General features: G+C 35.8%; 2 protein-coding genes across 2 annotated transcripts in view; both read right to left on the reverse strand.

Moving 5' to 3' along the window:
• Nucleotides 1-43: 43 nt before the first annotated feature.
• On the reverse strand, nt 44-12,142 carry LOC135694061 (uncharacterized). The gene is made up of 9 exons (XM_065212718.2): nt 11,798-12,142; nt 10,440-10,518; nt 9,587-9,822; nt 7,828-8,641; nt 4,435-6,774; nt 3,896-4,049; nt 2,632-2,723; nt 2,293-2,461; nt 44-1,478 (listed from the first exon to the last, which is right to left on the reverse strand). The coding sequence occupies exons 1-9, from the start codon at nt 11,863-11,865 to the stop codon at nt 1,249-1,251; spliced, it is 4,182 nt and encodes a 1,393-aa protein (XP_065068790.2). The 5' UTR covers nt 11,866-12,142; the 3' UTR covers nt 44-1,248.
• A 2,209-nt stretch (nt 12,143-14,351) lies between these two features.
• The window catches only part of LOC135694063 (golgin subfamily A member 2), a 35,194-nt gene continuing 24,089 nt past the window's right edge, over nt 14,352-25,456 (reverse strand). The window contains exons 23-32 of the mRNA XM_065212719.2: nt 24,830-24,943; nt 22,232-22,306; nt 21,712-21,786; nt 20,495-20,578; nt 19,792-19,870; nt 18,444-18,643; nt 17,213-17,539; nt 16,758-16,860; nt 16,294-16,400; nt 14,352-15,630 (exon numbers count right to left, since the gene is read on the reverse strand). Coding sequence (XP_065068791.2) covers nt 15,214-15,630; nt 16,294-16,400; nt 16,758-16,860; nt 17,213-17,539; nt 18,444-18,643; nt 19,792-19,870; nt 20,495-20,578; nt 21,712-21,786; nt 22,232-22,306; nt 24,830-24,943 — 1,581 coding nt within the window. The 3' untranslated portion in view covers nt 14,352-15,213. The remainder of the gene's footprint in view (nt 15,631-16,293; nt 16,401-16,757; nt 16,861-17,212; nt 17,540-18,443; nt 18,644-19,791; nt 19,871-20,494; nt 20,579-21,711; nt 21,787-22,231; nt 22,307-24,829; nt 24,944-25,456) is intronic.

Consider the following 25,456-nt stretch of genomic DNA (forward strand, 5'->3'; position numbering starts at 1 on the left):
GTATCATAAACCAACTGAGTAGATAGAAAGAAACGGCCACATCTCAAGGTATTGTTCTCATTAAATCTCGTACTTAGAGCACTTTTATTACAAAACTTATATGCAAGCAATGAATGTTTGACATATTATGTCAATGTTAATACAGATTTATTAAAAGCTTAGGCATCTTTTTAAAGATAACATAAAAAGAATTACTGTTACAAGTATTAAACGAAAAACTGCTATGGAGGTTATAAATGAATAATCGCGCTTGCAAAAAGGAAAGTTTAACACAAATTTAGAACGTTCAACTAATAATATTAACTAATGATTAAGTACAAAATTTTAAACAGGTTGTGAATTGTGTCGTGATAAAATATGTCAATCTATAAATTTTCAGCTGTGAATAACAATGAAGCTTAACAAAAATAATTTCAGTTTTTTTACTTTGTGTGCAAAAGCAATATAATTAGGTGAGTTGAAAATGTTATGGTGGTATTCACATTTATTGCAAATCAAGATAAATACATAACCGATTTAAAACAAACGGATCTATGTGAGGACTCTTTGGGCCTAACACGAGGCCTCGGGTAGTTCGCAGAGAGCAGTCTCTCCTTAATTTGAAAAGGCTTAAACTAAAATGATAAAGTGCTAACCTGGACAATAGTTGACACTGAATCCATTTATTTGCATCTTATCTAGGCCATGAAACACTGAAATTAGTAGCATGAATCTTTGGCATCTCCAGCAGACACAAAAAGGAACGTTCTAGAAACGTTTGGCATGTTTCTCAATAACCAGTCCCAACGGGGTTTTAAACACAAAATTGTTTAGTGTTTCTTTTACTTCAATCATTTGATTGTGTTCTTAATTCCCTGGACATTCTAAGACTGAAATCAGCAATAGCATAGCGGTGGATTTCAAAACGTGTCAGATCTGAACCATGGAGAAATCATGTGCATGTTTTTGCCGTTGTCTCATTCACGCCCATGCAGTGTTACTTAAAAAAAATCAAAATATCCAGCGAGTCCCAATTTTCAAAACTGTCACAGTTCCATCAAATTACAATTAAATATTCTCAGTCAAAACCAATTTTTAAAAATGATCTAAATTGAATTACCTACTTTCTTCCCACCATTTTGCACGGTATCAGCGCGGCCCTTAACTTTCAAATCCTCAAAAATCAGTTTGAGGTTTCAGGCAACCACCTTATTGATTAAAAAGAATGAGTTAACAAATTATAATCATAGGGTCATTATATAGCACATCTCAGCCTCGTTTCTTGTCGGACAACCTCGCAGCTATCCTACTGTACTTCTTTCCACGAATGCTATCAAGGCTTCGATGCCTCTGCGGAGGAAGATTCTCCTCGTCCTCATCAACAGTCTCCAAGCTCTTAGATCTTCCAAAGCCATTTATATTTTCGTACCCTGTGACGTCAACAAGAGCGCGAGTTCGTCTAGAAGCTATCTGCGTCTTTGGTTGCTTTGTAAATGCTCCTAAGAAGAAGTGAGCAGTTTCTTGATAGTTTGACATAATAAATTATATTTTCCATCAAAAAGAACAACAAACATTTCAAGAAGATGACGGGAACTCGTCGTATTTAAATGATAGGAAAATATTGAACATTCAGTCCCAACATTTTGACAATGGCTTTCTCGTGACCAGAAAAAGGTTCATTTTTTAAACATTCCAGTTAAGATTCCGAAATATCCGATATCTGAGAAAACAGGTGTCACGCTAAAATGGCGGATTCTGATTGTTGGGATCATGTAAGGCAAAAAACCAAAGGCTTGCCAACATATATTTGCGCCTAACTGAGCAGAAGCAGTTAGCTAGGATGAAAATTAAACTGGATTTTAGATAAACAAAAAGCAAAGATATTGGTAAACATATTGGCGACAGGTTTCGGATTATTGGTGAAGCCCGATCGTCGTTCCACCTAGCAGTTTTGGAATCTATCTACATAAGCACGAAAAAACCGCCACTGTGTAGACAAAAGGAGTTTGTTTTCGCCTTAGGACTCCATTGGTAACATTCTCAATAGACAAGCGGCACTGATTGGTGAACTTCAACAGTCGTGTGCTCGTGTTTCTGATTGGCCTATCGATCCACAACTGGATAAATATATATTTCCTAGCGTAGAGTTTTCGGTCTATGTTCTGACGTTTTAAACTCTGAAGAGTGTCAGACGAAAAGCTTTAGTTTACTAACTGTTTGCTTTGTTCAAAGCCTTTTTCAAGTTTTGTACCACCAAAAGATTGTTTGAAAAATCAAAGAGAAAAGGCAACGAAGGACCATAACTTAACCGACCTGTCAGTCCATTGAAGATTCCCTTCCCAGCGGAGAACAGGACTCCTGCAGTTTTACTGATCATAGCAGCCTCTCTTGCACTGCTGGCCTCGAGTTGGGCTAAATTATCAAACACCGGTTCATCCGCACCTTTGCTTTTCTTTCTCGGTCGCCTGCGCTTTGTTGCTACCTGTAAGGGGGGAACGATTCATGTTAGAGAACATTAGAAATACAGAAAAATGGGAGGTCTTTTATTTAGAAGAAAAAATCATTCCGTTTTGGAACTCTAATGAGAGATGCTATTCTTAATGACAAGGAATACAGTCAGTGGTGGAAGCTTTTTGAGTACAAAGAACTTACAGGAGCTTCCAGTGATGGTAGATATCCATGTCTGGACGGTCGTTGGTCATCAATGCGGTTTTCACTTGCAGCCAGAACTAAGCTTTTGGTATCTGAAAGTAAAGGACATAGAATAACGACAGGCATTTTGGGATCATTTGTCCCTGAATTAAAAATACTTTTAGGAACAAACCCAAAGAACAGTAGAGTGTTCTCCTCTGCCTCTATGACTTCAAAGTGAAACCCGTTTCTTTACTCTCTAATACCCTTTCCTACAATATTTTCTAAATTCTCTTCTCTTCAATGTAACAAAATAACACAAAGTTTACATGACAATCTTTTTAGCCGTTCGGTCTTTATTGACTGGTTTACAATTGCAGCTCTCCAAATTTCCTTTTTTTTTGGTAATTCAATCTCAGCTGACTACTTGATTGAAGCTCAGCTGATTTGCGATATCTTTGGCCCGTGTACATTTTTGAAAATATGAAGAAAAATATGACTTCTAGAGAAAAAGCTTGTCCATAGCGATAAATAATTTTTAAGGAGATTGTGATGGTAAATAATGAAGGTTTAAAATTTATGATAAAATGCAAAAAACAAGGAACTTTTGTTAGAAATGAAATGAATTTCGAATGTACAAAAAATAGCAGTTTTGCCAACGGTTTCCCAGTCACAATAAAACCATACACAAAACCTGTCACTAACTCCATTCTCAAAAAATCAAGTCTGGTAAAAAATATCGGAAAACCTTAACACTATTACATTTTACAAAGTAAGCAGTTGCTGGCATGAAATTAAAATCCCTGCCAGCATGCAACGCCATTAACTGCTGTTTCCAAAAATCAACTGTTTCCGGTAAAAAAGACCGACACCACAACCCCACTTGCCCAAAAGCAGTTTGGTTGTCGAGTTAAACATCATTACCGCTAACCATTAAATATCACAACTAACTGCTTGGAATCAATCAAGCCACACCGAACCGCTAAACATTACATAAATCAGCCTTGTTCGGAGTAGACGAAGAGGATGCAATAGAAAAGTTAGTGACAATGTTCCAAGACTTTTGGATGGGATTTTAGGTTTTTTAATTTCGGAGGAAAAAAGAATTACAATCTAACTTAATAAAATCATTTGTGAAAACCATTTTGTGAAAAACACTTCAAAGGAACCGAAATGTCAAGGATATTAACACTTACCACAATTTTGCCCACTGACGTATTCAAGTCACTACCTTGCCTTTAAAATATTCTGTGTAAAATTATTACTACTTAAATAAAATACATACCATGATCATTGTGATGACTGTAGGCCGACGGAGCACTGTGCCTTCGCTGCTCCAACTGGTGCTCGGCAGCACGTGGTCTTCGAATGCAGGTCCAAAGTATGATGATTATAATGACGACCTCAACCGTACATGTAAACGCGTATCTTTCTGCCATCTGCAAATCCAGAGAAAATCAGTTCTAGCGGCATGTTTTTCAGTAACAGAACGTACATCAATTAAAACACTATATTAACTGGTATTTTGTAAGGAAAAGTTTGGAGGGAAAAGGTCAATGACAAGGCATAGAGAGAGATCTTTGAAATCGTTTGCCGAGAAGCAGAAACCCACGGAAATTGCACACCACAACTGCAAGACTTCAATTTATACATATCTGTCGTTTAGTATCAAATTAAAAAAAGAGAATTAGTAGGCCTATCCTAATACAATGTAAACAAAATGGGGGTAAGTTAGTCTCCCTGCTCTTCAGCTCAATATTACCTGCGAAAATATTCCTCACCAATAAAAATGCACTTTGCTTGCAAACTACAAAAGAAATTCACCTTTAAATTCTGTTCCTTGCTTACTTCAGTCAAGTTTCTTAACTGCATCGATAACAACAGTACTTGCTTCGTTAGTTGGTCTAAATTCTTCTCTTGCCTCTCCATGATTTCCTTGTTCTTTATCAACGTCAGGTTTAGCGCATTTATTTTGACTTTAAACTGTTTTTGCTGTTCTTCAAGAGCTGTTCCGTACCTCTTACTCATCTCTTCAAGGTACTGCATACTCAAACTTAGATTCGTTTCCAACCCCTTTACCCTGCTCTTTAACTTCAGAATTGCAGATTCTTTGTTATTCCCAAATGAACCACTGCCAATTTTCATTGATGCGTCTCCCGGAGCAACTTTCTCAGTGTTTTCCTGTTTTGGTACATCCAATCGCTCTGTGGCAACGGTAAAGCTTTCCTTTAAGTCAATAGGCATACCTTGTGGTGTAAACTCTTCCTTTGACTGCGGAATATCACTTAGCGATTGCGTGGCAGGAACTGTAAGCATGTCACTTTCAAGCGATCGCTCTAGAACTGCAGCAGGGCTAACAGGCAGGTTAAGCTTATCAATGCCAGTAATGTTCGAAGAAAATAACCCAACACCTAAATCACTACTAGTTTTCTCAGAGCTCTGGCTCACACTTACAGGCTGCGAAAAGGATGGTGCTATAAAAGCAGCCATGTCTAAATCTGACCCCAATCCCACCGAATCAAGATCTTCAATAGCATTCTCATGAACAGATACTGTTTTTTCTGCAACAAAAGTAGATATCGTGGAACTTTCTTGCGCTTCTTGGGCTGTTGAAAGCTCAGAACTCTCAGCATTCTTCGCATCTACAAAAGCTCCATTCTTTTCTGGATCATTCAAGGACTGTTCCTTGTGCCCATTCATCGCTTGTTGATCTTCCACAGGGTCATCTGAAGATCTGACCTGTTCTGTTTTGTTGTCATTTGAGCTATCCTTTTCCAGATTGCCCAAATCTTTTGCATCTGGATCATTCGTTTGATTCTCCGCTGCCCCTCGGTTCTCCTTCTCGGATGCCTCTGCTTTACCCTCTTTTAGTTTTTCATCGTAGCTTATAAACAACACGTCCACATGTTCGCTAGCTGCCTTCTGGACACTTTCTGTTGATTCCGGTGCCAATTTATTGGAGTCTGATTCTGTACCGTCACTTTTTTTCTGAATACTTATGGTTTCAAATTCTTTTTTCATCGAATCCTCTCTCTGTTTTTTAGCCTTTAAGCTTTCTGCAGCTTCAAGGATCTGTGAAAGATCAGGATTAACATGAAGTGGCTCACTACAAGACTCTTTCATCTCTTTATCAACTTGTTGCTCTGTCAGTTCTGTAACTTTGCTTTGAGAAGTTTTTGGTACAGCTTCCACTTTTGTGGCAGCCGACAAATTTTCCTGTTCTTTAGATACATCTTTAGCATTAACACTACTCGTTAGTGACGACGTTGTTGATTTATTAAGGCTGCTGCTTGGGGAGGCAGTGGTTATTTCCTGATCTGCAGACGAAGACGCAGTGTTTTTCAATCCTAACATGGATTCCCCGGTTAAAACAATCCCACTACTGGTTTCCACAGTTCTTTGAATAAAACTTAAATTTTCTTTAGTCTGATTTTTTTGTGCAATGGAAGAGCTAAGGTTATGAGAACCAACAGAGCGAATCTCAATTTTTTTTTTAGTTTTTAAAAATGAAGGACACATTCTATGAATGAAAAGAAACTCAATCCAAAATTTCTTTCTCGGATCTGCACAGCGTTGGTTTTGAATTTCACCATAGAAAACACAGTTTTTACTTAAATATTTAATTTCAGTTTCTTCGTCTGTATCATCACCCTCTAGTAATATAACCAGTTTTGAGGAACTTGCTGTTGCATTTCCATTGTCTGTCAAAGTCGAATTATTCTCATAGTCAATACCATTAGAATCATTCGTAAGTTTTTCATCGGTCTCCACAATTTGAATAACTGTTGGCCTTTCTGTTGCATCTGCATTGTCCCCTTCAATAGTTTTATTCTCAGCATCTTGTTCTGTTGCATTCCTTTCACCATTAACAGTACTATTGCTAAGCTTTTTTTCATCGACACCAGTAAAACTCTTCGTTGCTTTATTTACAAGGCCAATAACCATATCAGTTGCACTTTTCAAAAAATTCTTTTCCCCTCCTTTTACCCCATTCGGGAGCTCCCCGCTTTTAATTCCATTTGACTCTGCATCCTCAGTACTCCCATCGTGATCATGAGAAGTGTCTTCAGAATCATCTAACTCTTCAACTTCGCTCCTTCCAAAGAGTCTCACCAAACTCAATGGACAGTAATGTTCCTTGCCAAAGTGACTAACCATCTCGATCTAGAAAATTTAAAAATTTCTGATTAAATATTGGTAGTTAAATACTTGCTATCTAAACAAGTGCATTAATGAAATTACTTTATTGGCATCAAGTGATCTATGCCTTATAGGCATAGCTGACACTCTTTTGTGTAAAGAACAGGACAGTTTTAAGTTGCAACTCCGAGCTTTATGCCTAATGACGTTGCCAGTTGCCTGGTGATGGAATCTCTTGCGGGAAACCTACAGATGCAACTTTGAACCGTCACCCTTTATAAACCAAAACGTGCAGGTATATGCATTAGTTGACTTATAAGTGCCATATGTAAGATGGTTACTTTCTTTAAAAGGGAGAATAATTACGAAACAACCTATAAACTATCTGGCAGAGCACAGCCTCACTCCAGGGGAGGGGGCTTGTACTCTACCAATAGGTAGGAGGTTTGGATGAAACAGACTGTGTGACACAAGACTGAAAAATTTTGGTATAATAAAGATCAAGAATTTATTATTTTTGCCAAATAGAGGCATCACTTCAATGGACCAAATCATAAACAATGTGTGTGAGCTGTTGAGATTTTAAGATGAGACATATGGCAAGTCTAAAAAATTCAAGAAAGCAAGAAATTAAAAATTTTTGAAAAGCAGACTTATTCTACAGTTCTTCAATCAAAAATAAAAACGATTGCTCATACAATATTTTTTAGAAGAAACAGATAATTTTTGCCAAGGCTCAATGATTGTATTTTTAGACAAGTTGAAGCTCTGGTGCTCTTAAAGCTGCTCTTATTTTCACGCTGATATTTCTACGACCACAAACCAAAAACTGATTCTCAGAAAACAAAATAACAGTTATAGATGCATGGCATTTTTGAGAGTATAGTTTATCAGCCTAATAAATCTGCTCTACTTCGTAAACACAGGTAAAACTTTTGAAAACACATTACAATTCTTTCAATTTTCCATCTGAGGATGGACATGTTCTTATCCTGTTATTGTTGGCAAATTGAGCCTCTGTGCCCTCACAAAATGTGTTCTTATAAAAAAGGTATTATGTTAAAATATAAAACCAACCTTGACAAATTTTGCATAGAACTCTTCTGTCATGTGAAAGCTTTGAATAGTCTTTTCTGCTTTGCCATTAAAATTTCCACCAAACTCCCACTCCCTGGTAGGATATCTGGTACTAAAATAAACATTGAATTTTTCAGGAGAGGATGAAAACAGCTCAAAATTTGCAACATCAATTGTTTCTGCTCTGACTTTTTCACAAAGTTCAATCACAAACCAAATACTACAGCTACATGGGTTCAGCATATATAGATCTCTGTTTTCATTTAATATTGCTCCAATGTTCTCTGCCTCATTATTTGATGCAATAACTTTAGCTCCACACTCATATGAGGCATAATTTGTTTTTTTGGAAGTTCTTTTCTTTGTTATTGGTTTTGTGACTACATTTTCTGCAATTACTTTTTTCTCATTTGTCTCTAGTTTTTCTTTCCAGTCTTTAAATGATTCTAAAATTCCTTTCTCTGATGCTTCAGTCTCCAAGCTTCCTTTTAACTGATCAGCACTGTTGGTACTTCTTGTAACATCCTTGGCTGCTTCAGTAATGTTTTCAACAACTCTTTCTTTACTTTCTTTAGTTTCTTGTTCTTTGTTGACCTCTACAGGATCTTTGGTTTCGATGTCACCATCTTCCTTTCCTGGATCAACATTATACTTCATTATGTCAACAGACTGCTCAGCTATGGGATCCTTTGGTTCTACTTGGGGTGTTTCAGTTTTCTGATTTGTTTCATGTTGAAAAGAAACCTGCTGTGAAGCCAGATCTGATCCAGATGTATCAAATTCAACCTCATCAACTTGGCTTTCTTTCTGAATCCTAAAATTATCGGATGCATAACTGCTTTAATGATTTTATCATATCAAAAATTATAATAAAACTAGCTAAAACTCTTTGAAACTAACTATCATAGGTGATCCAGGGATGGATAAAAATAAAAACAATGTTGCCTTATAATTCACAAACATATAGCAAAATTTCATAAAACAAATAATTTTTCACCTAAGAGTTAAGCTAAACATAATCATAACAGGGTTGCATATAATGGCATTTTTCATGCATGCGGATAATTTATCTACTCTCCTAATGGCAAGGCAAGTACAAGCACCATGCTGCATTCTCATTAGCTATACCGAAATCATGTCTAGATTGTATTCAGTAGCATTCCTATCGAGAAAATCACATTCAAAACAGCGGATTGGGAGGTTTTATTAGAATCAATTGTCATCTTTTTTAAAAACAAAGTTTTCATCATCAGGACAGCCAAGAGGTTTCAGAGAAAAAAGGCAGAAATTTTTTCCAACCAGCCCCTTGTAATCATATAATAAGATAACGTAAAAACAAACTGCAGAAATCTAGATTTTAGCTCTAATTGTATTGAGTCTTTTAATTTACAAAATGTTCGTTTCCAATATCTGGATTTGTCACATAATTGTTTTAAGGAAAATCGACCCGTTTTCGTTTGCAAGTTCACCTTGTTTTTGAAAGACAATAACATCAGTGAAACATCTTCAAATGCTTTTACCGAATAATTGTAATCAAACTGCCAATTACATATCAAGCATAATCGGTCAAGTGTAACTTGTATATAACCTATGATTAGTAGATTTGTAGGGAATTGTAGTCAGAGTCCATTAATCATAAAGTCATGAAACTTGAACAGATTCTCTTCCTGAGTTATCGTCTCCCGCCAGGCGAACATCTGCAACCCTATTCTATTCATTATACCAACTTTTCAAATGTAAGACCTGCGATACTGCATACCTTGAATTCTGAGAATCATCTTCCTGTATGATGCTACGTTCTTCTTTTTCATCTGATTTTTGTTTTATAGTTTGCAAAACAGAATGTAAGCTATCTGATGTTGAAATCAATATGAAAGATGATGGTACAGGTGTTGCTGGGGCAACTGTGGGTAGAACAATGTTTTCGTCTCTACCAATTTCCTCTTCTGGACCATTATCATTTGGGGCATCTTGCTGCTGAACCTTTGTGTCATTCTAAAACATACAAATCAAGAATATCAGCAATAAAATGGAATTCTGATGATGACTGGTCTAAATGACATTAAAAAGCTATTAATCAACTACTTATAATGCCCTTCTTATGTCATAGTTGTGTAGATCAACAGTCATAGGATCATTTAGCAAAGATTATCAGTCTTGCTAAAATTATCTAAAAATCTCCAATTTCTAACATAAAACTCAAAATAGCATGACTACCATGAAGGTACTAAGGCCATAACTTTATCCTGCTTTCTGTGATGTGGAAATTGTTCATTTAAGTTTATATCTTAGCTCCATTTTTAGCTCCAAGTTTCTACAATAATTTGACAAAATACAGCAGACATGATCTTACTCCCAGAAAGCAGACACTGCTTATCAAAAACTTTGACTTTGAACTTTCAATATCAATTGAAGGTATTTCAAGAGAAGCATACAAATAATCGAGAAGCAATTGATGACTTTTGTTGTAAACACAGCTGCCTAGCTGATCAAATAGCCAAAAACTCCCCCATTATTGTTGTCATTGAAATCTGTTTGGCATGAAAACATTAAAACAAAGTTCTTTTATAGCACATTCAGCGTTTGCTAACATATTACTTTTCAGAACCAACCTTTGGACTTTTACTTGTCTCATTCTTTGCATTCTCTTTCTCAGCAACCGGCAAAATGTTCTCTTCTGCATTAAACTTGCTACAAATAAACAGAAAATAAAACAGGCATTGCATACCTTCATACTATTGTAACACAAAAAGTCCTCAGATTACATTAGAAGATACACTCTTTTTTATAGGAATATTGAGGCTCAAATTCATCCAATTTTTAAAAATTGTATACCAATTTGCTCAGCCTCAGCTTGCATATTTGTGCATCACTTTCAGCAGTTGCCTGTTTTGTGATGCTCAGAACAAAGAAGAGCATGGTTGATGTTTATTGTTTTTTTCAAAAAGCATGGTTTTTATTTGAGGGTAGGCGATGTTCCCTGCAACCAAATCAGAATTGAAAAAATAAGAATACTATAGGAAATATTCAGACCCAAAATTTAAAAAAATTTTAAATTAAAAAACTTAAAAAAAATATTTTAAGGATACTGAAGCTGGAAAAATTGTATTCTTATAAATAAATCAGACATTTTCACAATTTCTTGTTATTATGTGACACTATGACCATATCTCCATCTCAATGGTCTGGTGGGGGAAAATCTTGGGAACAATAGTTTGGAAGAAAAATGCAGAATGTCAAACAGAATTTTTCAAAAACCATGAAAAATACATGGCTCATCTTTAAAAAAAGACAGGAACCTATGAACAAGGCCCAAAAAGCGAACTTCAAAATCAACAATTTGCAATCAAACAATAGCACAGGAAAAACCACTACAAAATATTACCAGTTTAAAATGCCTAGCGTTTTTATTTAACAATAAAATGCCTAGCGTTTTTATTCATCTCAACAGGGTCAATTGAAAAGTCACTAAGTGCAACTAGGCAATTATCATCACTGTTTGCTAAATATTGTTTGCACGAATAAAGGGCAGCTTATAAACAGCAGTTAACTTTCAATCATTTGAAATTGATTGTAAAAGGCCTAAAAAGAGAAGCACCTTTTCAAAATAGAAAAACTGAGAGAAAAATTTATCATTTTATTTCACCAGTAGCATAAGCTCTGAGAATACACATTATCAAACTTTACAAATTCAGTACATATACGAGCTTTGAAAACAGCCAAGCCTGGAAGAGGGTTCGACTTCCTCTATTTATTTGGCCAGGCCTACCAAACATATTGATACAAATTGCCAATTCGATTTATTCGAATTTGAATATTGCATCCTTGAAGGCAGGAATTCTGTTGGCAAGTAAAAGGAGAATTTCAGCGGGAAGCCAAACTAAGTCTACACATCAGTAAAGTTGGTTGGCCCTAAAATAAATTCAAAAATTTAGTGAAGACAATTGACTTGTCATAACTGCAAACTTACCAAAGGTTCAAAACAAGCAACATAAATGTCCCAGCAAATGTAAATAATACGGCTTTCATGTTGTTCATAACTTGTTTCTTTTTTTGAAAGCCGTCGTTGTGCTTTGGGCTAAAAACTCAGACAGGCAACGGCGGCACACATATTGTTCCAGGAAAGCAAATTTCGAAGATCTTTCAGTCTGGGCACAACAAATATACTAAAAGAGCGAGCACTGCTCTTTTCTTCTACATGACATGCCATCTATTCGCCCATGGCAACGAACGGCACAGGTAATTAGCAATGAAGATGCTCTCGTGACTCCGCCATTTTGCTTTGTCATGAAGCAATACGCTTGCAATTTTTGCGAGGAGAATATGAGGTACTTCTGTCACGTGACTTCAATTTCGAAATTGATTGGCTAAATGCAAGGAACAGACCAGCAAGGGATCACCACGTGATATAGAATCTTACAATGATTGGACAATGCTAGAGAGATAGACCAAAGGTCTGTCTGACCTCAGACCGTAACATTAACATTGGGTGCCCGCGGTCTAAACATTAAGGCCTCGTCTCTCTCAACACTCAGAACTCAGAACAAGACAAAAACAACAAAGATTATGCAAACCAACATAAAAAAATACAGATGCCATCCTTTCTTTGGGACGTTACTTTCTTCCCAAAGGAAAGGAAATTGACATTTTTAAGCACGAAATACTGCAAAGCAAAGGAATTTCCGATGCAAACAATTGTACTATAGCGAAAGTCCGGAAACTTGTACAAAAGCCATTATCTCCTGAAGAACTAGGCCAATTATCACAAATGAACACGACCTTTCAAAAAGCCCTGTAAAACTAGCCTGCATGCCGACTCTGTTGTCAAAATTGAAAATAGGAGAGAAAGTAGAGTCTGTGAAGCCGAGCCGATTTTCTTGTTCACAGGTTCCTCAAAATCAAGGAACCGAATTTGATTTGTTGGGGGAATTTCAATTGCTTTTCTCAGTTTTCAAAGTGGCGCCTTCGAGCAGAAGTATAAATGAATGGTATCAGGGTGATAGAATAGGTCTGTTTGTTCTTTTGAACAAATAAAATTACAGAAAAACATTGCACGCTAATGGAGTTGTTGTTCTAGTGCTTAGAATAAAATTTTGATGTCAGCGAACAAGAAAAGCGGCTCTGTTGCGCAGACTCTACTTTCTCTCCTCTTTTAAATTTCTGAGTCTGCACGCAGGCTGTGTAAAACACGAAATTACTACAAGGGATACCTACGCATTGCTGAGAATGGTTAATAGACAGGGAGTTTTGTAGAAAAAACTAGCAAACTGCCTAACCTCAAATTTTATTTCACATACCATGACCATTGAGATTTCAAATCCAAGATGGGCCAAAAAAATTTACACCTGAAGTTGCTTGTTTTTGATGACATCATCAAAAATTGATAAAAGTCTTTTGAAAACCAGCCAAAGACTTGACCTCCATTTTTATTGTATTTTAAACTAAATAAACCATGCAAATTTTTCAAAAAGTCAAATTTTTTGATGACGTCATCAACTTAGGAAAATTCGCTTTGAACAGCATCAATTGTTTTATCGCAACTATTTTTGTAAACCAAGCTCCATATTTGCATATCACATGCTCAGTGCTTTTTAAGAATGTAAGGAATTACTATTTTTTTACTTCTTAATGTTTTTGCATGACGTTCTCATCGTTTTATGACGTCATAATCCTTCCTGTCAAATACACTGGTATGACCAGCTCTACCCTGGGTACCAGACTCACTATATATAAAATAAAATAGAGAGTCTGGTACCCAGGGTAGACCAGCTCATTCTCTCAATTGCAAGTTCACCAAATAATTTAAAGTCAATTTTCTTAACCTTCTCTTTATAATAAAGGCAATAGCAAATGATCTTCTCAGTGAGTCTCTATGTGGCTGTAGAACTTTAGTGAAATATTTTAATCAGCCAATGGTTCCGTGTTTTAGTGTTATCAATATATCAAGCTATTAGCCTTTGGGAGTGAGGTCAAATCAGGCTTCGAAATTTGTATTTTGAAATCAGGCTGACCGATTTTAATCAGCGTTAAACTTTTTTCCGTCGGCGACACGTAAGAGTTATATGGAAGCCAGGCTGAAGAGAATCATCGGCGATGCATCGCCAACGTATCACCGATGCATTAAAATTAAATGGCCTTAAAGCCTCGCTTAAAGCTATATGGAAACCAGGCTTTAAGGTCAGTCGGAGTTTAAAAATATAAATTGCCTGATCTTCTGTGGATTGGGCGTGAGCTGATTTCTGCTAGCTCAAAAGATGAGACCTTTGTTTTTTTTGAAATCGATACCTTTAATGCATTGTGGGATATCATTCCAAGCAATTGGACATTGTACAGTGTGCAATCACAGAAATGTTATGTTATGTGGTGCAATGTTAAAAAAACCTCTTTTGGTGTATTCTGATGTTAGTTTTGCACCGTGTGTCACCGTAGCAAATGATGCAGTAGCAAAAAGAAAATATCAAGAAAATATTCCTGAAGAAGATCACAAGACGAAAGCTAGAAAGCACAGAAGAGAAACCCACGTGTAAATTCGATAGCTTTTTGAGTGATTTTTTAAGAATAGTACATCAAAGTCTCTACCAATCTAATAATTTGCTAATGTAAATATCATTCTCTGCATAGCAAACAATACATTGCCATTCAATAATAGCACAATTTTAAAATTCATTAAGAAGGCAACTAGAATTTTTGGCAACTTTTTCTATAACTTCATGACGTTCTGATGTCTTTTCGTTTAGTCAAGATATGCTTGCCTATCCTATACTACCTGAATGAGATGTTATCCTGAAATCTACTAAAAATAGCCAAGGTATTACCAGAAAAATACCTAGGTATTGCCAAGTACAATACCTAGGTACATAACATTTTTAAATACTCAGGTATTAACCAGTGAATTACCCAGTTATTACCAAGAAAAATACTCAATTATTAACTAGTAAAATACCCAGGTATTGCCAAATATTGCAGTCTAATACCCAGATATGGCAAAGGCAATTCACCTTTTGTGCAGAAAATCAATTACTGAACCTGATATTTTCCAGTAGAAATACAAAGTTTGCCTCTATACCTCTGTTTATTGTTAAGCAATTTGCCAAAAATTCTAGTTGCCTCAGAAAACGGTATGATTGGACAGGAGATATCCAGGCTGGGCATTCTGTATGACCGACGCAAATGCGTATAAAATGTCATTATACTCAAGCATTTTTCAGTGCCTAGGTGTTCGTTTAACTTTTCGCTTCTATTTTATCAACAAAAATAATCACCATCTTGAAGATATCCTCCACAAAACTGCTTATGAATACAAATACTAATAACAACATGCTTGTTAATAAAAACCAACCATGTACAGCCTGGATAACACCTAGCCATGGGCAATAATGCCCGACCCTATAAATTAATTGTCCTACCCCCACAATGTTTGCATGGAGTAAACTCCTTTCGCCTGACAGCAGGCGACAACCACCCCCTTTGATACCCCTCCCCAGTGTCGTTTAATTGTTCAAATAACTGCATAATTTGCTGTCTTTTACCATCACTAAAACCACTTGTTTCGCTTTCTGTCCTTTCTCTCCTTCCCGCTATGTGTTTCGAATGATCCTCGTCGTTTGATGGGAAAGATATGGTCTCATCGTATAGAGAATTGTTCGATAGATCAAATTTAGGGATTTCAGTTTCTCGTTCTTCGCCAGATTGTATTGCAAGTCTTTTGTTTACGAGCTCTTGTAGCTGTACCTTTTCTTCCTCTACTCTAGATTTCTCAGCCAAAGTTTGCATAACAAGTTCTTGAAGATGCGAAATCTTCGACTGTAAAGAGACAGCATGAGAGTTGAAATATAAGTAAATATTGATGAATGCAATCTTCTTATCCTGATATCATCAAGAAAAGTAACAAAACACTGAAACTTGAAAAAATTACACCACAATAAAAACTTTTAAAAAGATGTTATACATAAATATATACCACACAGCATCAGACTTAAAGTATACAGTTGTTGCAAAAATTGCAGAACATCAACATAGCGAATAGTGGAAACTAAATAAATGAAACAATTTAATGGCACTTTATTTCGCTTGGAAATTTCAACTCCAAGGGTGAGGATACCATCTTAAACAAAATCACCAACTTTTGGCTGTTGATTCAACCCCTCCTCTCCCCCAGCTGTGTCTACCTGATTGATCTTTGCAAGATGTATCAACAAAATCTTTTATATTTCCATAAAGGAAGATATCTATCGGTCTCTGGGAATATATTTAATATATTTTTCAAATAAAGCAAAAAGTCTGGAATAGTGCTCATAGTACATAGTACGCAATAAATAACAAAGAGGTCCGAGTTTGAGAGAAAAAGTGCTTAATACTAAATGTACATTGTTTAAAAAAATAGTAATATAATAGCCTATCATTAGAACAACATCTTATTATTAACAGATAAAATAATAACACATAACCAATACAAAAAAAACAAACCTGCATTCGGCTGTGCTCATTTGATAACTGAGAGATCAAACGATCTTTCTCTAAAAATTTATCCTTCAAAGCCAATCTTTGTGTTCTATAGAGATTTATGTATTCACCTGCACAAAGGATAAGAGTGAAACTTATTTCGTAATAATCAGAAACGAAAACAAAGGCAAACTGCACGAAACAAGGTTGCGACCTGTTAACACCTAGAGTAAGCACCAAACATTTAAACGGCTCGATTTAGCAGCAAAAGCAAAAACTAAACAGTGGTTTGGCAAAACGATATTGGATGAAAGGCAATGTGCTTTTCACATACAACTGGGGAAAGTCTGAAAGAGGCTTAAAATGTGTTGTGACAAACTAAATATCGAATAAATGTTTCATGTACACGATGGTACTCACAGGGTTTATACAAAATATAGGTTTACACAAGGTTTATACATAATTATAAGGCATAACTAAGAAATTACCAATGGTTTCAGTTTCAGACGCAAGCTGGAAGTTGCTATGCTCCATCTCTTGAAGTTTGTCTGATAAAGCTATTTTCTCATCCAAAAGTGATTTGAATCGATTCTGAAAAAAATTATTAACTCGGATTAAAACAAATGAACGCTGACCATCAATTATGGAATATCAGACGATGAATACAGATAACAAATATGAGTATTTGACAAAATGCAACGAACATTTTTTCTTAAAAACTCTATTACATATTTGTCCCCTCGACCCGTGTACAAATAACACTTTATAATCTGAACCATTTTTTGGCGGTACAGAACTTGAAAATGGCTTTGAAAAAAGCAAACATGTTGAAACACGCTGAAGCTATTAACTGTAAGTAGTTTGTAAAGCTGAAAGTTAGTAAGTAAAGCTGAAAGTAAAACTGGAATAATGTAGAAAAAAACCGAAGAAAGTATCAGTCTACCTGAAGTTGGTGAAACGCGATTTTTAAGGTGTCGAAGTTGATCCCATTGTCATTAACATCAGCTTGAATAATGTTTTCCTGCCTCTTGTGGTCATCAATGGTTTCTTGTAATTTATTTATTTGCAATTGCTGCTCATGGATTTGTTGGTGGTAATGCTCCTGCACATGGCGTAGTTGCTGCTTCAACTGTTGTTGCAGTTGCATCTCCATGTGATCTTTGATTTTTTGCGTCTCCTCTGCAGAATCCTGGCGCTCCTTCTGAAGTAATTCGTAGAGCTCATCACGGTCTGCTTCTAGCTGTCCAATGGCATTGCGATATGAGTATAACTGGAAAATAAATATAAACAGTAATCTGTAAGATATTCTAAGCAAAGGAGCCATGTGGACACAACAAAAAACGAAAAAATCAGCGAAATTCCTTAGCGTGAGGCTGGAGGCAGGCCAAAAGTTTTTCTTTCTTAAACGTTTAATACTCAACCGCCTGAAGTTAAGTGGTTTAAGCCATCTGCGAATCAATATTAGCCAATCAATGAGCATGTAAGTGGAATCACAGTCACTGATTGGTCACTTTTTGATTCATCTGTCGACTATCGTTAAGCAAAGCACTTGATGGCCATAAAGTTAAACTGAGAATTTGCTAAGATTTTCTACTAATCTAAACAATAATAACAGGACAAATAAATTAGGGTTTTATTCTTCCCCCTTTTCTGGCCCACAGCACATTAAAAACATCATCGAAAAACGTCCCACCAAATACCCTACAAAATGACATGCACAGCCTGATAAAGAAAACTCAGTCGTTGTTAAAACTTACACAGTGCATAGACGATTACTTTTACAAAATAGAAATTAAGCGATGGCAAATGAAATAGAAAAGATAATCAATTTCATTTTAGATATGGTTTTATAGGCCCCTAGGCACAAATAGAAATCTTTCATGATACATGTTTGCTGCGACGCAGTGGTTAAAAATCGCTGATTTAAGGCTTGTAGGTTTCCATGTTGAAATAGTTTTTTACCATTAGCAAGATTCTTCCACTTATAATCATCACACTTTAGGTCAAATGTGGAGAATTCTACCCTATTGCCTTTGGCAGGTAGGGGCCTAAGCATTAGGCATGCTCTAGGGCCTAGCCTTGCTTTCGGTTGCCCTGTTCTCATCTACAAATTCACGTAAATCAGACGATTTTTCAGACGATTTTTCAGACGATTTTTCAGTACTTTAGCATACCACTTCCTGGGTGATTGAATCATTTTGCTGGCCATATGAGTCGTGATCGACTTCCTCCGAGCTCTCTTCGTTGCTCTGTGTATCATGATCATCCACATCAGAATGGTCATGGTCATCCAAATGCGAATCACCATCATCAGCGTTATGATCATGATCATAACCATTTTGTCTCCTTGGGTCCATCCCAGAGTCGACGTCATCTGAAATAAAAGGTTAATTGGAAAGTATTATACTGTTTTCAAGACAGAAGGATTCAGAAAGGCCACCCCAAACATAACCAAAACACAATCATAGCTATTTTACAAAGACACTCTCTATTAATGTGGTAGAAATGAAACTGATGTTATAAAAAGTAATTATAATAGCAATGATAAAAGAGTGGAAAGTGGCGTAATTCAAGCAACCGGTATTCAAATTTTTTGAATTTAAAAAACACAGCCAAAAAGAGCAGCAGCATAAATACCCCTAAATGCAAAATCAGTGAGAACAGATTGTTACAGATAGCTTGAAATATGGCCACATAAAATATGGCTTTGTTCTTCGCGGACTTTTGTAGCCTACCCTTATTCAAAACTAAAGTCAACAACCTGGCCTAAACAAGACTGATTTCTTTCAAATTACTCCTTCCTTCTCCTTGTTAAAGCTTTGTTATTGGCTCATGGGCCTTTCCTTAACATCACCGACTAAAAAGAGGCTCTCCATATCAAATCACTGTGATTAGGCCTTGATTTGAAACCTTATGAACCAGGCCAAAACAACAGTGATCCCTTAGTAAAACCCAGGCCTTGCCAATTTTTCACATTTAGAGGTATTTCACCGCATCCCATTTCATCATTCGGTAGAAATTCTATGACGTCTTCTAAACATTGATCAAATAGCTAAAATATAAACATATGCAGGCTAGAAAAACAGACGAAAGTTTTTTAAGTTCTAATAAAAGCTACCTTGGCATAACTGTTTCAGTGGTTGAAGATTATCAATATAAAAAAAGTTTAACACTATAAAACATTGTACACTTTAAATGCGTTTAGATATACTCGAACCGCGTGCAATTAACAAGAGTAAAGTCAAACGGTTTTGAAAAATTTAACCCTGAACGGCCATCTAAATTCTCTAGCTATTTTTTGTGTCATTAGAAAAAGAAAAAGGGGAGGATGTATGACAAAATGGTTCGCTAAAATTTCAAAAATTTTGTGAGTGGGTGACTGAATGGTTTCAGCCATTTAAACAATTCTACTCAACACACCAAGTTAATAACAAAAACCTAAGTAAAAGTCGAATCATCTATAAAAATTAATCTTTCCTCTTTTGTGCAAATTCTGTACGAATGAAAAACAGCATCATTTACCTTGGTTAGTAATGTATACATTGCTGCGTAGTTGCTCTCGCAGCTGTCCATTTTGCACCGACAATAAGTTGATAGTGTCCTTCAAAAACGTAATAAGATTCAATAAAGATTACGGTACTCAGTTTCAACTGATAACAGTTCTCTCGGAAGAAGAGAATAACCAAAAATATTCCATTTTATGGTAAACGCCATTTTCAAACCCCACCAGATAAAACACCGCGCAATTATTTTGTATACTAAGATTTTCAGGCTTCGTAATAGCGTCTCAGACAGCAAGAAAATATATGTTTAGATTTAAATGACTGTCTAGGCCCGTCATAAAAAAGCTTCGAGTCCTAATCCACAACTAGGACTGAACAGATTCTAATTTCAAGGGGGAAAACGGACACATTTTTCGAACTTTATAAAAACTTGTTGGAAAATATTAGGTTTTCTGGAACATATTGTGAAGAAAACGTATAAACGCATTAAACACTGACACGACATGCAAATTATTACCTAATTAACAGGCGATTGCTCATTGCAGTTATAAACAATTAGATCCACATCCTTTACATTAGGTAAAATCCATCGGTCGTTGGTTTTTAAAAGCATCAAAACTGATACTGGAGAGCTGCAGTTGTAAGGAGACTCAGAACCATGTTCAAATATTGATAGCGATTTTGATAGCAAAGTTAAAAAAGATAAGATCAGTATCATTTACCTGTGCAGACTGTAGCTCCGTGTGTAATTTATCTGTTAGCGCTAACTGCCCTTCCAGATGTCTGAGTTTCTCGTTCTGTTGAATCTGCATAAAACGAAATACCGTCAGGTTTTACCTCTTCATATTGGACTATGGTAATCCTCAACACTATGGTACACCCCCTGACAAAACTTAGGAGTGAATTGAACAAGGAGGAAGGTTTTCTTAAAATCCATACCACAATACAAGTTTTTGTCTAAATTAAAACAAGTGTGACTTTGATGACGAACAAACTGCCTCTTTAGGCCCGGCCAAATGAATAAAACATCCGTAAAACATTGTCAAACATTTTTGTACCAACAATGTTGGACGATGTTTTATGACCTGGCCAAACGAATCAAACAGATGTTAAAACATCTGTGGTGGTCAAGCGTTGCCGCACAGCTCCCTACAGTTACTGCGTTGCATTTGCCAAATTTTAATCTGCTGCGCTTGCGTTAGTAAAACAAATGTTTCAAGGGGTGGCTAAACGAAGGCAACATTGTTGATCAAACATGAGAACAATTATATTTTACCAAAATTATCACACTTATACAATTCTAAATAGGTATAAGGCTAAAATAATGCTGCACCTGTCTGGGGGGCGAAAGACGGGGCCACCTCCATAGATACAGACATGGAGTGTGCACAATTACCTTCCCTTGACTGTGCTAGCCCTTTGACTATATGGTCAAGAACATGACCCATTTTGTCGACACTTGAAATCCCTTGTTTCAAACAATCCATCCATGATTTTACTTCCAAGTTGCATAGAAAACAGCATGCCCTCTTTAATTTTTCGAGTTCTCAACTCCTCAAATCATATTGGCTCTAATAATTTATGTAGTACTCTAATTGACTATGCGCAGGAGCATTACTTTATGTGACCCATGTTTATATAGAGTTTCAGATTACAGTTTACAATATTACAGTTATGTGTGTAGGCCGTTTGAAGTTAATATAAAGTTATCGTTCTGTTCTGTTAAACCCATGCGTTGTTCTATCTCCTTCACATCTTAACAATTTACTTCCAGATTTTTATAAATCAGGACAAAATTTTGCGTTCCATAGGAAGACATCTTAAGTTCTAAGTTACTTTTTCCTAGAAACTTTTATCACCATTCATGAAATTTTCCACAATTTTGACACCAAGCATTCATCAAACTCATTTTCGTTCAAATAAATAACGGTAACTCTACCTGGCGGTCTAAATGCTCTTGTAATTTTTCGATTGCTGTTAGAAGTTCTTGCTTTTCACTATCCACGTTGGTTTCCTGCCACAAAAATTATATTACATTCTTTGAATATGAAAGCAACACAAGTACGAATAACGAACAGTATGACAAATAAGAACTAAGCAAATTGCTTTAATATGCTAACTAAAATCCATAAACGCTGCTTTGCTATAAAAAGACTTCTAGCAACTCTTCCCTACAAACCCTAGGTTTGAAATCAACATGACATTTAGGTAGTGGTTGGTGTAGCGGACTACAGATATAACAGTTCAATGATCAAACTTTCACAAAGAGAGGGGAGATGGTGAGCAGTCTGTAATTCCTGGACTTTGGAATCACGAGGAGGGGCGTAAGTATGGCTTCGGTGTGTCCTGAAAATTACCATAGGGTGATACGCAACAACACCTCCAAAAAAATAAAATTCTGTGAACCTAGGAGTGTTCAAGTAAGCTTTCCAAAAATGATAGGTGATATAAATTGTTACCATTAGAGAAGAATTGTTTCTCAATTCCGAAATCTCAGTCTGAAGACTCCTCGACGCAAAATCCATCTTTTGGAGCTAAAATATAACAAAGCTTGTGATCAGGATTTAATACTATAGATATTCAAAATAAAGGCAAGAATGGCACTAGGACGTACAAGACTGGAATATGTAACTCTTATCCAAGTAATTTGTCAACATAGTGTGCTAAAATGCTTCCTGGTTTAATTTGTTACATTCCTTTGACTCTCTGAAGGAATTTCCTTATCACAAAAAAATTGAAATTCAAACTAGTTCGTACGGGAAATGTATAGACCTGTTAGCAGACATAACTGGTACAAATCTGCCATGTTGTTTTGTAAATTTAGGTCTGCTTACCAAATCATAAAAAATTAAGAAAAATAAGAAATACTTATTATCGTTAAGCGAAGCATCAGCCAGACTGAGTTGCAATAATAGGGTAATACCATCAATTTGAATTCTAGCAAACAATAATGTATGCTACGATATTCGCTAGGACGTACAATTTCATAAAAGGTATCATCGATTCTTGGTAAATATTTTTCCTTATCAATATTTAATTCTGATAGCTCCCTCAAACTATGACAAATGCTTTGTTTACTCAGAAGCTGTTAAAAACGTAAAAAACATCGATGATTGGCAGAAATAGAGAATCAATGTAAAAAAAATCATCAAAGCAACACCAGAGTTTATTGAATTATCAGAGATACTTTTTAAATCAATTCGATGGAATTTCTTCTCTTCTTCACAACCCTTTTTTATTTTTTTTTTATTTTTTGTCATGTGCAAATTATGCTTTAGTAATATGCTAATTATTATATAAAATTATGTTAATTTATCACTTGTCGTGTTGAGGCTACACGGCTGCAATGAATTCTCATGTTTCATTTAGTTGGATTATGCTTATAATGTTAAAGCTTTTTAATATTTTAGATATATAAAAAATACATAGATTCTAACGAAAAAATACCTTTCAGGAATAAAACAAGTTTTCAAGTTTAAACCCCAGATTAGTTTGTTTTTTCTCAAGTTTGGAAATTTACTTTTGTGCTGGGAAATCGCTTAGTAAAGGTTAAGGATTTCAAAACAGATAAATCAGGAAGCTTGAATTAGATCTGAGTGATCTGATTGCAAAATTATCACAAAGCCATTGATTCATACTGTGGAAATTTGCTTTTGACGATAGCAGGTCATAATATAAAACAGGATTTTTTGCTTCTGAAACTGTTGTGGTTTGACGATGAGTTTGAAAATACTATTACATTTCAAACCATTGATAGCATTAAGTATTAAATTTAAGTTTTCGTCAAAAGCAAAATTAACTTTGTTCTAAATTTTCTCCTCAATATTGAATACAAATTAACAATGTCGATGCAAATCTAATTTGAAACAAAGACCTCAAATTCACAACAGAAATAAATCTTTTAATCAGCTATAATATAATCAAGTTAAAGGTTCCATGATTGTCTTTAAGAAAGAGCTGAGGATGGGAAAATCCAAAGCAATGAAATGTGGGACGGCCACAAAAAAAATCACTGATAAAAATTTGAATCACTTCCTTGTCACATTGAGGAACGTGACGACAACTACCAAGACTTCCCTGAGAACTTCTCTGAAAGACCAATTGTGTCACAAATATGGTTTGGATAACATCTGAATGAATGAGTTTCAAGCTTTCAATAAATTTTAAGGAAAGCTGTCACCTTCGTATATCCAAATGAGCTGCTTTTACAAACGCAAATAATGGAGTTTAGTATATTCCGAAAAAGCCCTCCTCCCTCGAATGAATATAGCCCTTGAACAGTATAAATAGAGACCCCCTTCCCCTTGAATGAATGCCCAAACCCTGAAATAAGTGCGCTTGTGTTCATTGATAAGTTAAGGCCTAATGAGCAAAAACGTTGTATGATAATGCCGCACTCTACAGACACGTACTTAGGTTCCAAGTTCTTGTATTTAACGTATTGTAGACTATCAACCGAACTGATTTTTTTAACAGTCTACTTTTGTTTTGTTCCATGCGATCTGAAATAGTAGTTTAAACAAATAGTTGATACGCTTACTATTCGAAAGCTATGAAAGTTTTATGTCATAGGGACGAGGACTCTGACAAATACAGAAATATTGACATTCCTTGACATTTCGATAACATGAACAAATCTTTAGTGAACTTTAAATGATTTTTACATCCAATCTTTAGTACGTGTTTTTGGGAAAAATAAAACTTTGTTTGAAGTCTGTTTTTATTTTTTTCATCGAATTTTTCTTGTCATTCTTCATTTGACAAACTTTTCATAATCTGATAAACGCCGCTCTCTGATAAATGCCGCTCTCTGATAAACGCCGCTCTCTATTGAACGCCGCACTACAAAGTTGGATTTTGTATTAAACGCCGCGGCATTCTTTAAAGGAAACACGGTACTTTCCTCATTTGATTTCGGATACTTTGGCCCACTGACCAAAGCTCCAAAGAATATGCTATACTAACTTCGACAACCATTTCCTAGGTTTCGTTCGAAGGAGGATGCATCTCGGGTTTAAGTATCGAACGTGCATAAGAAGTAAAATGCCATTTCCTACCTCGGCTTTCTTCTCTTCTAATTCAACGCCAATTTCACTCAATTTTGAAGCCAATTCTGTGTTTAGATGTTGCTCTTTCTGCAGGCTGGTGGTAAGCTCGGCATTTGCATTGGTCTGAAGGAAAAGTCGTATAAGTATTGCAAATGGGATACACTTAATCACAGTTCAAGAGAGGCAAACAGTTCGAGCGTTACCGTTAACACAGCAGCATGTACTACTTTATTTAAGCCTGGCATACAGATCCCAATGCCCTATGATTCAGTATAACACAACATCACAATAGTTTTCAGACCAATAAAGAGCTCTAAGCACAGTTTTTAAGAACAGTTAATAATGACAGCATTTTATAGCCACTCTTTGCATCAAAATTTCCAATCACCCTAATTGCCTAGCTTGCACTTTTGACAACGCTTACCTGACAATCCTTCTATAGTGACAATACAAGTAATACAAAAGAACTGTCACGTGAAAAAGAACGGATTGAGCTAAAACAAAAGCACGTAATGGGGACCAAGACATAAAAGCATTATCGCGTTTTATAGTAGGAAATGAACAATATAGCTTGGGGGCCATACGCAACATAAAGTGGAAATAAATTGCAAAATATGGTCTGGCACTTTAGTGAAG

This window comes from Rhopilema esculentum, chromosome 11, assembly GCF_057945365.1.
Source record: "Rhopilema esculentum isolate cy_ngs chromosome 11, ASM5794536v1, whole genome shotgun sequence".
NCBI classification, from domain to species: Eukaryota; Metazoa; Cnidaria; class Scyphozoa; order Rhizostomeae; family Rhizostomatidae; genus Rhopilema; species Rhopilema esculentum.